General features: G+C 33.6%; 1 protein-coding gene across 1 annotated transcript in view; it reads right to left on the bottom strand.

Moving 5' to 3' along the window:
- Positions 1-2,105: 2,105 nt before the first annotated feature.
- The window catches only part of LOC132747750 (FAD-dependent oxidoreductase domain-containing protein 1-like), a 30,040-nt gene continuing 15,246 nt past the window's right edge, over positions 2,106-16,899 (bottom strand). The window contains exons 6-11 of the mRNA XM_060737244.1: positions 16,001-16,095; positions 11,773-11,948; positions 9,985-10,130; positions 9,232-9,367; positions 8,361-8,465; positions 2,106-7,497 (exon numbers count right to left, since the gene is read on the bottom strand). Of these exons, the coding sequence (XP_060593227.1) occupies positions 7,243-7,497; positions 8,361-8,465; positions 9,232-9,367; positions 9,985-10,130; positions 11,773-11,948; positions 16,001-16,095 (913 nt within the window). The 3' untranslated portion in view covers positions 2,106-7,242. The remainder of the gene's footprint in view (positions 7,498-8,360; positions 8,466-9,231; positions 9,368-9,984; positions 10,131-11,772; positions 11,949-16,000; positions 16,096-16,899) is intronic.

Here is a 16,899-nt window from a genome sequence, read left to right as displayed (position 1 = left end):
TCTTTGAAAAATATCTAAAAACAAAAAATAAATTTAAAGAAAAGAAAAAAATGCCTTTTTCAAGAATCGAACCACGGTCTCAACACTGACGACGCCTACACTCAACGACTATGCTGTTTAGGTGGTTAAAGATTCAGGCGATAAATAGTATGCTTTTATATAAGAATTATCGACACCCCTTTTTGTCAATGTTGATGTAAACAGATAAACAAATAATATGACGATAATAAAGCTATTGTCATGAATAATGGGTTTATTTAAAGAAACAAAAGTGCCTGGCTTTCATACCAACCAAACATTAAAACATTTTAAGTTTCACGAGTGGTGGTGACACCTCGCCACTTTGTTGATTCAAAATACCTATGATATAAATGACATTGAAAGTCATAATTAATTACATTTTTAAATGATGAAGACTCACCAATCATAAAAAATGATACTTTTATATTATAGTCTTTCATCAAAGACTCATTTAAATGTAAATATATACAGAAAATGTCAGCTATGATAAACAATACGCACTTTGATTACAAAACATTGTTCTCCTGAATGGACAACAAAACTACCATAACTTATTTAAAATGCATGAATACTCTATCATTTCTTTTAAGATATCTATAGATTTTTTAAAGTATGCAAATAATTTTAACTTAGAAGTACTGGTATTCGTTACTGAGGAGTATCAAGGTCAATGGGTGATTGAGTAACATACATGTATATACACTAATAAAGCACTCATGGCGTTTCAGTTAACGATGTTGAATTATTCTACAAGGAACGGATCGAGTTCAGCGTGCGATTTCAAACATACATTAATCGCGTAGTAAGTCACATAAGGATAAATGCGCAGTGCATGCGCATTAATTTCAGTAAATTTTAAACTGTTTCGTTAAAGTAAATCTTTTAACCCTCGCAAATTCGGGATACTATCAGTTTATGCGAATTTACCATTTCTACAAACTTTACACCCAAAACTTGAATGCTTTGCAGAACAATTTTTCTGCTCTGAAATTAACGAAATCGGCAATGGGGGATTTCTTTCCACATGACCATCATTTTCATATACAAACGATAGGATACAATCTTTATCTATCTTTAAGGCAGCTGAATAGCTCAATAAAATTAAAGAATCTATCTCCTCTAATGGGGTTCTGACCTACAGAGACAAGTCCTTCGATGTATGCGAATTTCACAAATTTGAAATGTAATCGCACATCTAAACAGAGTACGAGTTACTTTAAGTCAAGCTTTAAAAAACTGATTAAGTCCACCTCGACAATTTAAAGGTTTTCGAAAAGTCTACATATATATAATACATATAAACTGGAAACATTAAAGGCACAAAACAACAAAGTTGCACATTCAGTTTGAGCCTCTGAAAAGTACAGAAATTAATGCTTTAAGCAAAATGTCACAACAATATACATGTATAACAATCAATAGGTCATTTGTAGTTCCTATTCTAATCAGTTTCAGAATATCAAACAGAATGATATTTTTTTTTTGGTTGGGTTGGCACCAACAAAGTGAAGATCATATGGGGACATTCCGGCTGTGCCTTGGGTTGAAGACCTCAGGTGTCCCTCTCTCCACTTATTATTTCAGGGATAAAGTAGAACCACCCACGTTCCGTAAGCTATAGCTGGAAACCTTACTACCACCGCCGTGAGGGGCAAATGTTTGGAAGTGAACAACTTTAACAAAGTGGCCACGAACGTCTTAACATACATTAATACTTCCGAGTTGTTACTCTCATCTGGAACATACGATACGTTATAGTACATCCCAGCTCTCATGAAATACAAATGTAATTTGGCATATAAGTTTTACCTGAAGCACCAATGAAAATATGTTTTTATTCTGCTGACAACGTGGCAGATTCTCTTCGATGGGAGGGAAAGAGGGCAGATTTTCATGATAATCCTTCAGGAATGAAATTTATCGTAACATTATAAAGCCAATAATGGCGAAACCTCCAGCTTTAAAGCATGTAGCATCTTTTCAAAATAATGCTTGGTCATGAACATTTGAAGGCACAGTGCACAGTCTATGGCAAGCTGGGGATGGAGGTAGGGGCTTTAAAGCATAAAAAAAATCATCCAAAACAAATATTTAGCTTTATTAATTACAGAGATATATATATTTCTGAGATATAGAGACATTCTCAGATATTATATCTTCCTCTTTAAAATAATAACAAATCTTCCAGGCATTTAAGATACATGTACTTTACTAACAAATAAAAGCATGACAAAAACATAAGAAAGAGTAAAACAGTTCAGCACTTAGTATCAATTCAAACAAACACTGTCCTACAAGCATAATATGTTTATCATATGTTTAATATGAGTTAATCATATAAAATTACATTTCAATAACATATTTTTAAATAACAGGAATGCCCTTAACTTGGTTAAAACATTATCTTAGAACAGGAACTACCTTAAAATAGCAATTCAAGATCATTTAAATATTTTTTTTTATATAAAATACTAACAACTGTTCAACCTTTACCAGGCTTGATATTCTAATATTAAGAATGAGCCGGTTAAAGGTTAAATAAAACTGAATAAATAATAAATGAGTAAAGACATAAAAGGTCAGGCGAATGAACAATGCATTCACCATAACAAGAGTAATCCTTGATCACGTGTCACCTCATCATAGCCAATTGCATGTTGTCCCTATAGTACAGCAGGAGACATAAAAATTATTGACTGAGCAAAACACATTTTTTTAGTCAAGGGCCATAACTCAGTTAAAAATAATTCAACAGCAAAACCTGTGTAATATGCATAAGTACTTGAGTTATCAATCCATCATGTAATGCTACATTGAACTTGCACTAGTGGTATAAGAGGAGTAATCCGGACAAATTTGAAAAATGAAAAACATTCAAGGGCCATAACTTGACAATCATTGAACCATAAAAAATGCCGAAGACATGCAAATGTAGACTTGGTACCGATCATTCCTGTAAAGTTTGGATCAAATTGCACTGGGAATTTTTGAAAGGTAGTCCCGTCAAGTTTTATGATGAACAGACAGACAGATAGCCGGACGGACAACAGAGAAGTGATCCATATATGTCGCCATTACTCTGTAGATACGACACAAAAACAGAAACAAATATGATAATATTCAATGATTGGAAAGTAAAAAATAAAGTTTAAACATGACCTTTAATAAGTGTATCTGCCATGAGAGTTATAACAGGCCTGCAGTGTAATATCATATCTTTACAGACTATGGTAAAATTTTAACACAGTAATAGTTATGGCAAAAAAAACATTGAAACCACTATATAATTTAGTTTATTCTTCAATAAAAACTTACAAGTGGTTGATATCATATTTTGTTTCCATTTTCATTTTCTTCAAAATTCATTGGTATATCTTATTGATTTCATCAGTATTAACTAGTAATTAAATATTATCCTGTTCAATCAGAATACTACATTCACAGTGTATTCAGATTCAAAACAAAATTTTAACCACTTAATTTGTAGACAAATGTTTGTTGAGTCAGCATTAATTCAACTAAATCTGTTGTGTGGCCTAATCATAACTCAACCCTGTTGTGTGGCTTTGCTGTGTCTGAGCACCTGGCAATTAATTTTATTAGTGCTAACTAACAAACATTAACTAAATATACTAGAAAACAAATTGATAACAGAAACAAATATGATATATTAAAATAGGATTTAACTAAGTTAAACTCACTACAGTGTTGGAGCAGTACCTTTAAAGGCTTGCAGAAATCATGATCACAAAATAGACAAATATCAATTTTATTGCCAAATCTTTCAATTTTCATTCATTACTGCATACATGGCATATACAATGTAAATTGAACAGATGAGTAGGATGTCTTAAAAAGCATTTCGGCGGGTGAAAAGGTGAAATTTTAGCATTCAAACATTCATTTAGCACCTTGTTCGTTACATACCAAAATAAGGTAGATGTATAAAGTGTGGTGCTCCAACACTTTTTTTAGTCTCAAGCATTAAAATATGATGATCACAATCTGAAACTAGAAATGTGTCCATAGGACACGGATGCCCCCACTGCGCCACTGTTCTGTCAATCTTTTTACTAAGTCAAGGGAAATAACTCTACAAATACTTGATAAATCCACAAGCGAAACCCCAGGTGCAAATCTAAATATGCTGAGCAACCTGCACATAAGGTTTAATGACTATGTCAAATCCTTTTCAAGGCTCTAGGTCAAATACTTTTTGAGTTACAAGCGACACAAGTTGAAAATTGCAAAATTTTACTAAGTCAAGGGAAATAACACTAAAAATACTAAATATATCCACACGAAAATACCCAGGTGCACAACTACACATGCTGATCAACATTCCTGTAAAGTTTCATGACTCTAGGTCAAATACTTTTTGAGTTACATGCGACACAAGTTGAAAATTGCACAATTTTACTAAGTCAAGGGCAATAACTCTGAAAATACTAAAAATATCCAGATGAAAATACCCAGGTGCACAACTACACATGCTGATAAACATTCCTGTAAAGTTTCATGACTCTAGGTCAAATACCTTTTGAGTCACATGCGACACAAGTTGAAAATTGCAAAATTTTACTAAGTCAAGGGCAATAACACTGAAAATACTAAAAATATCCATATGAAAATACCCAGGTGGACAACAACACATACTGATCAACATTCCTGTAAAGTTTCATGACTCTAGGTCAAACACTTTTTGAGTTACATGCGACACAAGTTGAAAATTGCAAAATTTTACTAAGTCAAGGGCAATAACTCTGAAAATACTAAAAATATCCAGATGAAAATACCCAGGTGCACAACTACACATGCTGATCAACATTCCTGTAAAGATTCATGACTCTAGGTCAAATACTTTTTGAGTTACGTGCGAAACAAAAGTGTAAGGACGGAAGGACGGACAAGGGTAAATCTAAATGCGCGCCACTAACATGGCGCACAAAAAGTTACGATCTTCTTAATTTACAATTAAAACTCATCCACTTTCAAGAAAATGACAACTCAGGTTGCCTCATTGAAAGGTAACGAGAATTTGACCTCCAATTTGACCATCAGATCTTAAAAGTCTAGTGTTATTTAGGAGCTGAATTTAATTAGACTATGATAATCATTTCTTTTTTACCAAATAATATTGACATAAATGACACCACATAATTACAACAGACACATAAACAACATAACAATTCTTGATATCATAAAATAAATCTCAAAAACAATTTAACAATCAAAATCACTCACAGACTGAAGTTCCCCTATATTCACAACAACAGATGACGAGTGCTAGATGGCTGTTGTAATAAATGTCCAAGTAATTCTATCTCAAGTGTATATATTATCTTTTGGATTAGTTCTTCAGGATCAATGGTTCTTAAGGATCAATGCTACAAATTTCTTAGTGTTTAAGTTTGTATGCTGCTCAAGCTGTTACTACGGGACATAAGGGATACTGCACTTTTAGTTTTACTACCTTTCATGAACAGACAAGACTCCCTTTCTTTTTCTTTTTGTTGTTTGGCTTTTTGTAGCACCAATACAGTAAAGGCCATGTGGCTACTTAACTGGTGGAGGAACACCTCAGGTGACCCTCTCTGATTTATTTCAGGCATGAGTGGGCACCTGAGTAGAGCCAACGAAGGTCCTTTAGCTAGCTGGATAGCTTGATCACATGAAAGAATCCAAATTCCCCGTCAGGATTTAAACGTACAGCTGTAAGATGTGGCCAAGGATGCCCCAGATCTCGATTTCAAAAATATTTTGGCAAAATGATAGAATGAAAGACATATTACAATAAAGCAAATCATCAAATAAAGCATGTGAAATGCTTAAGATGTTATAACTTAATAATGAATCTTATGTATATAAACCTAATGCTCAACTGGTAAATGCAAGTTAACATTATATTAACATTTTCATTTAGAAGTTAAATACGGTAATTGTATTACATGTTCATGAAAGATAATAACATTAATTCTTCACTAAGAGCAGATTATAGTGTTCTTTGATTTTGGTTGGGTTTGAGATCTCATTAACTCTGTAAAGCCCATATGGCCACTTTCCAGCTTTAATAATGCAGGAACAAATCAGATGCCCATTCAGGCGCAACCAGGCATCTGGGTAAAACCATAGATCTTCTATAAGTTGGCTGGATTGCTTCCTCACATGAAAGAAACTAGAATCGCTGACAGGATTCAAACCAATAATAGTGAGGGGCAAGTGATTTGAATCTGCTGACCATAACCATTTGACCACAGAGGCGCTTTGGTGTACAGTGTTAACCCAAGGTATAATAATGATATGGTCGACCCCACATTACAATATAATGTAATGCATTTAATTCGTAATGCAAAACATAGTGCAATTTTTAAAAATGGAAAAAATACTTAACACTTTCATTTGAATATGTTTAAAAGGTTAATGTGCATTACACACTTAACTCCTTATCAAAATATAAAAAGAATGACATGGTTTCTGTGCATTGTTGAAATACGTTATTGTATATTTTGATCAAATTTAGAAAATATCATATTTCGACTTTGTACATATTAGGTAATGCTGCATTGCAACATACTGTTAAACTGTTGCACAATTGATTGTACCTCGTTGCTAAAAATCGAGGTACTTCTTTATCAAACAATTCATTGACAAACAAACAAAACTATTCTTACTTTACATAGCAAAGGTGAATGGTAAAGATAATCAAAGAGTATTCAGATTCCTCCAATCTTTGATCTTAAAACATATAGTTAGATAAATTTACAATTACCCATGTTTGTAACATCAATTTTCATTGGAGTATCACCCAATTCATTTTTTTTTCATTTTTCCTGAGACACTGCAAGCAAGGCTTAAAGGGTTTACATGTTTTCGAATATTTTTTACACATAAATTGTCACATTAGTGCAGTACATGTACCAGGTTACTTTCTTATGTAATTTCATTATTTAACCTGTTACTGCACTAAGGTTATCATATAATTATTAACCAAGATGACTGTTATTCATTGAAGTGGAACTGGCTGTATAAGAATATTTGTATTGTGGCCAAATTTCATGATAATCAATGAACAAAATTATATGTATCTGAACAAAACAACAAATCCAAGCCGAAGCACTTATTGGTTGCTCACAATCATTAATCATTAAAATTGCATGTAATCTCATCCTTTTTAAGCCATTCTACGCCGTTGAAAATGATTCGTTGGTAAATTGAAACAGTCTATACAATTGCATATTCTCGGATCGGTGTCTCATTTATAAATCGTTCAAATTGAAACCTTGTCAAATCGATAGTTTTGTATTCATCGTAATAAATGAGTTCGTAGATACCGCGTCCTATGGCCAACGCCTGCTGCACACCGTGACCGGACATCCCGTTGGCAAAGATCAAATTTGTGTGGTACGGGTGGGGACCGATGATGAGGTTCTGATCTACAGTGTTGTAGTCGTAGTAACCGGCCCAAGCCGCCTTCAACTGAGAATTTTAACAAAAATTTCAAATTGCATTTATGAAATAACTCACTTGATTTGATGTATTTATCTTTTATCGTATATCTATTATTACTTTAGTTTCAGATTGGAAAAAAAAAATGATTCGATCTTAACTTTAATCATTTTGCTATGACAAAAGTTTAGGATTTTATATATTTTATATGTGAAGTGAAACATAAACATCCGTTGTGGTTATTCCTGTGATTCCTAAAGATTTTCCAAGCTAAAACATTTAAAGTCAAAAAACTTAAAGCAAAAGAGTAAATAATAAGGACCTTATCTTAACTTAAAGAAGTAAATTTAGGGAAAGAAACAAATATACATTGTACGATTATTTGAAAATCTGCCAAATATTCAAATATAAAATTCCAATTCAAATAAACATACATGTATTTGAAAAGAGTCAGTCTACCATCAATACAAAGCTGAATTAAACAGTACTAGTACAGTTTAAATATTCTTCTGATATCAACTTTCTCATGAGGGCTACTAGAAGCTTGCTTAATATAAAAACTGAATGTATTCAAATATAGCTTAATGAATATCAAAATACGACATAATGAACATTCAAATACGGCGTAATGAATATCAAAATATGGCGTAATGAATATCAAAATACGGCGTCATGAATATCAAAATATGGCATAATGAATATCAAAATACGGAGTAATGAATATTCAGATAGGGCATAATGAAAATTCAAATATGGCATAACCATTTACCCAACATGCTATCAACTTCGAGATACGATAAGTAACAAGAAAATTACACTTCAACACATCACATGCTATCAACTTGACAGTCAGTTGAATCTGGTTATACAGTGTCATGAAGTATTGTATGTACCTTAGAATTATTGAATGCTGGAACTCTATGCGCCAATGCTGGCCAGACGAAATCAGTGAAGAACTCGTAGTCGACAGAAAGGTCATTTACGTCAGGCTCACTATCCTGAAATGTGATATATCATTCTGTATTATACTTAAATGATGAAGTATTAGCAGGTGTAACATGAAAACAAGAGCTTCGCATATAGTGTTTATCCCAGTTTGTAATTACAAAAATATTGCTTAAAGAATTATGTCCCTTGTCTAACAACTGTACTTTGTCATGATAAAAGCAAGTATTCAAAGTTTCATGTTGATATCTTTTATCAAAATGCTTAAAAAATGGACAACATTAAAGCGTTTGCATGACATTGATGACTCTATAGCGATCATAAAAGCAAGATTTTCTCTTAGAATTAGACAACTTAAAGATTAAACACAATTTATCACTTTACCATCACAACTCTACCACTTATATTACTAATGATGTAAGTAAGAGAAACCCAAAATCTTAACAAAGTGTGATGCCAACGTTTATGCCAGCTTGACTTCAATCATGTCAATAGCTCTCCAAACTCTTTGTTTATTTCTTTTGTTTGTTTGTTTCATTTTTACGCCTTTTCCCAGCAGTATTTCTTTCATATAGGCGGGTAGTTTCCTAACCATCGTTCCTGGAGAGTTACACCAGTACTAGACTACCTTCCTGCGCCCTAAACTACCAAAGCATCTCCCAGGGATCAAACCAACGCCAGAGAGGTAACTTGATTAGAAGGCATTGACTCTAACCCCTCGACCACGGAGGCGGTAATCCAAACACTTTGTATAGTTCAGCTTATAAAATAAGATTATCAACCTGCAAAACTCATTTTTTGTAACAAATGGGTGTTTACCTCTGTAGGGGATGCCCCGCATATGTAATGTCCTCCAAGCCCCTCCCTACGAAAATACACCCCTGACGTATCAACAAGGAAAGGTGCATCCAGCATCGGGCCATCTGGGCAATGTATGGTATACACATATCTCTTTCTGAAGAATAATAACCATGATTATTTATTCGCATTATTATTACTTTGCACTGCACAAATTTATTATTTTAAATAGCACAGTGTATAATACAAATCAAAACACCTAAACACCTAAAAGTAAATGATGAACTGTTTAAAGGAACTCCACTGTGACCTAAAATATAAAATTTGAATTTCTTACATACATCAACTTTAGCACTGGAAATAAAAGGTTTGCAACAGACAATGAAAAATATACTCGGATTTAAATTGAAAACTTATATTTCTGAGATTTGTAGTGTTAAATGCTATCCTATTTAAAAGTCATTTTTCAAAGTTTAAATAATTGTTCTGGGAACAACTGATCTGATATTTTTGGTATAACTACAGTGCATTAGTATTTTGTATGGAAGTCAAAATACTACTTTTTACTACCTTAACAAACATTACTTCACATTCAGCCAATTTTTTGTCAGTTGTTGAATTTCTAATGTGCTCCAAATCCATTATTAAACGCATGTTTTGAGATTTCTAATGAATTAAAAAATATGGATTTCTGAGGCATAATGTGCCAATAAAATTGGTGTAACATTCATTGGTGTAACAAACATGCAGTATTGTAATACTTAATCAACGCACCTTGGTTCAACAGGCAGTGGCAATTCATTACCAACCTCCCCAGTTCCTACACCTGCCATTGTTGCGATTTCCCCAGCCCATGGCCCGGAGCAGTTGACAAACAGTGATGCATTACAGCCATATCTTTTCCCATTCTTATGGTCTACCTACAATGGCAAACATATTTTTATGATTAATGAATATAATTTACCCTTAACCTAGAGAATACATGTTAAACCATCCTGTTTTAAATATGGAACAGTCCATTCAGAGTTTAGGGTATTTCAGCACTATCAAAATAAGCCTGCCCTACTCTATACTGGTGACAAAGGCTTACCACTTTCGATTCCAGCAAATTAAGTCTTAAAGTGGATTGGTCTACAATGGGCATATTTTTCATTTTGATAAAAAATGTTTGAATTTTTGATGAAAATTAAAGTATTGAAAGAAAAAAATGTTGATAAAGTTCTCAGTGATTAAGTATGATGAACACTTATAATTATGACAAATAGTAATATTTTGTTCCAGAACAATTTAACATCTGCTATATAAATATATGAAATTTCCTTTCATGTATCTCACACTTTCAAACAACATCCCCATATAGTTTTTGCAGTTTGTTGTTATACCTGATACTAATTACTATCAACATATTTATTTATGGTATTATTATTGTTTTGTTTTGTTTTGGGTTTTACGTCACATCGACACAGTATAGGTCATATCGCGACGTTCCAGCTTTACTGGTGGAGGAAGACCTCAGGTGCCCTTCCGTGCATTACTGTAAAACACTTATTTTTCGCGAGAACCTTATTTCGCGAATTTGAGGCAAAATGTCCAAAATAATTATTTCGCGTCAACATGAATTCGCCTCTTCCCGAAAAATGTGAAACCGGAAACCAGATGTCATTCGAATATTTTCTGTCCTGTCCGTTCACTAACTTTGCGTCGTTTATTGTGCGACGAATGCATTTATAACTGTATCGATTTTTCTGAAAGCTTGCTAATCTTCTTGTTAAGTGAAACCGTCTGTCTAAAAATGTGTCAATAAAGTTTGATAATTATTTGATATGTGTTACTGTGTTTGTCATGTATTACTGATTAGCCATTCAAAGGCAAGCAGACGAAAATCAATTAAACGGTACTGTAATTTGCCTAACCTGTAGTAAACGATTATGTTTACCCTCCGGCTTAAACTGTAGTACAATACAATAAGATACAATAAATAGATATGTTACAAACAACTCGCATGCAGGTGCTAAATTATTTGTACCAAATACCGAAACAGTTATTCTGAAAATCGTATTTTCTGTTGTTTTTTTCATACTAGTAATCTGTACGATATGTGTATGCTGCAACACTTGAATAGCTACATGATGTAACTAGAACTGGTTTCGATACTTTCCCGCAGATATATATCCATGTGTACGCATTTTCGGATAGTGTTAATTTTCGGAAAAGTGTATAGACAAAGTGAAATATTCGCGAGAAATATAAATTCGCGTCTTAGAAAACTCGCGAATATTAGCGAAAATAAATTTCTCGCGAATAATAAGTGTTTTACAGTATTTCAGGCACGAACGGGTACCTGAGTAGAACCACCGACGTTCTGTAAGCTAGCTGGATAGCTTCCTAACATGAAAAAATCCAAAGTCCCTGTCGGGATTCGAACCCACAGAGGTGAGGGGCAAGTGGTTTGAAGTCAACGACCTTAACCACTCGGCCACGGATGCCCCATGGTATTATGACCTTCCCTTATAGACCAAAACTTAAAAATTTTCAACAACAAAAAAACTGTTGGCCACTTACATCAACTCCCACAATTCTTGTTCGTGGAGTAGTTTCGTCTTCCAAAGGCACTTGTATTACCTCTTGTCTTATATTTACAATATTTCCCTCGCAATAATTCACATTATTTGTAATATTTTTGGCTTTAAGAGAGTGAACCAGCTGCCAGGGATCAAACCAGCCTTCACCAGAGGTACCTAAAATGTTAAAACATTTACTGTATAAGTGGAAATTAATGTGTCACAAAAATTTTGTTAATGAAAAAAGGTAGACTTTTTGCGGAAATATTTGTGAAAATGTGATTTCTTGAATTTAATACTGTTTTTGTGATTTTATTAATGAAGCAGGTACATGTTAAGAACATTATTTATATAATTATTTAAAATATACAATGTTAGTAGATCTGATCACACATTTCTTCGTCATATTATAAAACATTCTTTTGTTTTATGAACTACCTGATATATTATTAACACATATATTGTTTCATTAAAACATAAATGACTTGTTAAGATCAAACTTAAACAAACAAGCAATGAAAAAAATTAATCTCAGTACCTGAACAGTGAAATTTATTCATGTAAGATGCTGTATGAAAACATGTTTTAAAATGATAGTAGAAAGTTTGCCTAAAATGAAATAATTTCTGCGCTACCAAGTATTTGCCAATATTTTCAATTCGCAAATTTTGCATATATTTCCACGTCTCAAATTAACCACTTATACAGTATTTTATCTCAAATAATAATATACAAGAACATGAGCATTGTTTGCAAAGGGCACATGGCAGAATTTTTCTTTAAAAAAGTGACATTGAGAAAAATATGGTTTATAAATGTCAAACAGAAGATAAGCCCCTTTCTGTATCACAAAAAGGTAAATTTGGACACAATAGTAGATCCACACACCAACCTGGATAACTTTCCCAAATATTAAAAGAATTCAAGAATTTTACTTTTTGTGGATATTGTATTAGCTATATTTAAATAGAACAAGAATATGTAACAGAGTTACCAACGTCCCCCGCCTCGGGAAGTTTTATATGAAGCATAAAATTGTGCTATTTCAAAAGATTGAGGTTATAATGGATCTCAGGACATTCAGTCCAAAATTATGATCAATGCTAGATCTGCAAATGTAACAATAAATTTGTTAAAAAAATAAAATGACCCATGGAATTTAAAAATCTATCATGTTAAGCTTTGACCTCTAAGTTTGACCTTGACCTTGGAGGTAGGGGAGCAGGTGTTGTGCATGACATAACGTCTTATTATTGTGACTATTTGTGCCAAGTTATTTCAAAATCCCTTGAACTATGAAGAAGTTCTAGATTCGACACAAAATATACCCTATAACAGATTATGACAATTTTTGACCTCTAAGTGTGACGTTGACCTTGGAGGTAGGGATGCAGGTGTTGCGCATAACACATCCTCTTATTATAGTGACTTTTTGTGCCAAGTATTTTCAAAATCCTTGGATCTATGAAAAAGTTATGGACCGGACACAAAATATACCCTGTAACAGACTATGTAAGTATTTGACCTCCAAGTGTGACCTTGACCTTGGAGGTAGGTGACCGGTTTTTGTGCATGACACATCATCTGATTGTTGTGAACAATTATGGCAAGTATTTACAAAATCCCTTCATAGATAAGAAAGTTATGGACCTGACAGGACATATATCCTCAAATAGACAATGTTTACCTTGAATGAGCAAATACGACCTTGACCCTGAAGGTATGGGTCTGGTTGTTGCGCATGACACATCGTCTTATTATAACAAACATTTGTGCCAAGTAATTTCAAATTCCTTTTGATAAATGACAAAGTTATGGACCAGACACGAAATATACCCTGTAACATGTAAATATTTGACCTCCAAGTGTGACCTTGACCTTGAAGGTAGGTGACTGGTTTTTGCGCATGACACATTGTCTGATTATTGTGAACAATTATGGCAAGTATTTACAAAATCCCTTCATAGATAAGAAAGCTATGGACCGGACATGACATATACCCTCAAATAGGCAATGCAAATCCTCTTATTATAATAAACATTTGTGCCAAGTTTTTTCAAATTCCTTTCATAAATGACAAAGTTATGGACCCGACACGAAAATGTGACAGACGGACAGACGGACGTCCGGCCAAAATGGAATAAGGGGCCATTTCTTTTGTTATTTTCTATTGTTTAATAGAGGGCAGATGGCCCCTTACTCTATAGTTACGGAATGAACTCTATTGTTCTCTTTTGTTCTGTTTACAGTTAGATGGCCCCCTATCCTTATTCGGTAGTGCGGACAGACGGACAGACGGATGTCCCGCCGAAATGGAATAAGGGGCCATTTCTTTTGTTATTTTCTATTGTTTAATAAAGGGCCAATGGCCCCTTACTCTATTGTTACGGAATGAACTCTATTGTTCTCTTTTGTTCTGTTTACAGTTAGATGGCCCCCTATCCCTATTCGGTAGTGCGGACAGACGGACGGACGGAGCCTATTTCTATATCCCATTTTTTCTTTGAAAAGGCGGGGAACAAAAAACTTAATACCTAGCTACCAATAGGAGCTATATACTATCCTTTGTACAGAACTGTCACCATAACTAAAATGAATTCTTATTACCTAGCTAGCAACTATACTATATATCTAACATAAACCTACAACCAAAGTTAAATTTTACCAAATGATCTTGCCCTGTAAAGTTTTAACCTATCTAAAGTTCTACCCCTATATATTATATCTATTATGAAACTTAAACCAGTTAAAACCTTTGCATGAAATTATAACACAGTTAAAACATACAAAAAGATCTGCCACTGTATCATATCTTAACATAAAACTATAACAAAAACAAGATTGCATTTGAGAAAAATGCTATGCCACCGCAATAATACCACACTAAATAGTAGTGTAGAAACAGATTTTTTTGTTTCTATACAATGAAGATTGTCATAATGCATATCTAATTCTTATTATCAGATTAGTGGTTAAATCTATTGTTAACTCAATAAAAGATCAGAGTAGGAATATATCAATGCACTTGAGTCTAGTGAATTTGGTGGTGAAGGTCATATTTCACATAGCCTAAAATTTCATGACTGCATCAAAGGACAACACTTTGTCAAAATCTAGGTCAGCTGATATCAAAGTTCACTTTTAATTTTGACACTAGAGGCAAAATTTGAACAACTTTGGTAGAGTACCTATAGATGATATCATTTAACAAATATTAAAGCTCTAAGCCTTGTACCTTCAGACAATAAGATTTTTTTGATTTTTTACTATATGTATATATTGAAAATCAATGACCCGGGGCGGGGCAATTTTGACCACAGGCTATTATTTGAACATTCTTGCTAGAGGTTCACTTCACAATGTTTCATGCAAAGTATCTAACCTCTAGCATTTGTCAATTGCTAGAAGAAATTTTTTTAAAGTTTTTACTATAAGTTTTTTACTATGTAAATATGAGGAAATCAATGACCCCCGGGGCCGGCCGATTTTGACCCCAGGGCTATAATTTGAACAATCTGGGTAGAGGTCTATCAGACAATGCCTTATGCAAAATATCTAAGCTCTAGGCCTTTTTGGGTCTTTACAAAAGGTATTTTAAATTTTTACTATATGTACATATAGTGAAAATCCATGACCCCCGGGGCAGGGCTGATTTTGACCCCAGGGCTATAATTGAACAATTTTGGTAGAGGTCTACCAGAACAATGCCCTTATGCAAAATATCTAAGCTCTAGGCCTATGGGTCTTTACAAAAAGGTATTTTAAGTTTTACTATATGTACAAATAGTGAAAATCAATGACCCCCAGGCGGGGCCGATTTTGACCCCAGGGCTATAATTTGAACAATCTTGGTAGAGGTCTACCAGACAATGCCTTATGCAAATATCTAAGCTCTAGGCCTTTTGGGTCTTTACAAGAAAATTTTTTAAATCTATTCTTATAATTCCTTTTGGTTGCCATGGCAACCAGATTTCTGCATGGAATTAAATTCTTTGAACAACTTTGGAAGCCCTTCACCCAAGGATCAATCCTGCCTAGTTTGGTTGAAATTGGACTAGTGGTTTTTCACAAGAAGATTTTTTAAGTTCACTATATAATCTATATAACACACACACACACACACACAAACAAACAAACAAACAAACAACACACACACACACACACACACACAGGTGAATCGCTATATGCCACCGCATCGCAGATGCTGCGGTGGCATAATTAAAACATACCCAAAGATCCTGCTTCTATACCATCCAAATTTAGCCAAGGATATTTTTCAGCAAGCTGTGACTTGGAAAGTAGAACTGTCTTTGCCCCATTTTCTCTATAAATATTAAAATTATAAGTCACTCTGCAGATTAGTAAAATCTGGATAATTAAAAGAATCTTTTCATTCATTAATTTCGCTTACCATTGCTAGCCAGATAAAAACTTTCTGAATTCCCATCATTCATACAAATGCAACAAATATGAAACAAAGTAATCTTGATATCAAATTGCGTTGAATACATATGGATCATCATGTTTAAAACATGGAATATTTCACATAAAACTTGTTACTAGTACTAATACACTTATTAGTTTTGTAAAATAAATATCACATAAAAAACATCATGGGAGATGTTCATAAAAAATTCTCATGAGACTTGCTTAAAGCACTTGTTTATAGGACATGGTTTAAGCACTTGTTTATAGGACATGGTCTAAGAACTTGTTTATTGGACATGGTCTAAGCACTTGTTAATAGGACATGGTCATAGCACTTGTTTATAGAACATGGTCTAAGCACTTGTTTATAGGACATGGTCGTAGCACAAGTTTATAGGACATTGTCATAGCACATGTATTTAGGACATGATCATATAATTTATAGGACATGGTCATTGCAAAAGTTTACAGGACATGGTAATAGCACATGTATTTAGGACATGATCATATAATTTATAGGACATGGTCATTGCAAAAGTTTACAGGACATGTTCATAGCACATGTATTTAGGACATGATCATATAATTTATAGGACATGGTCATTGCAAAAGTTTACAGGACATGGTCAAAGCACATGTATTTAGGACATGATCATATAATTTATAGGACATGGTCATTGCAAAAGTTTACAGGACATGT

Source organism: Ruditapes philippinarum, unplaced genomic scaffold, assembly GCF_026571515.1.
Source record: "Ruditapes philippinarum isolate M1 unplaced genomic scaffold, ASM2657151v2 ctg3696_1_1_1_1, whole genome shotgun sequence".
In the NCBI taxonomy this organism is placed as follows: Eukaryota; Metazoa; Mollusca; class Bivalvia; order Venerida; family Veneridae; genus Ruditapes; species Ruditapes philippinarum.
This window is presented reverse-complemented; position numbering and strand designations above follow the sequence as displayed.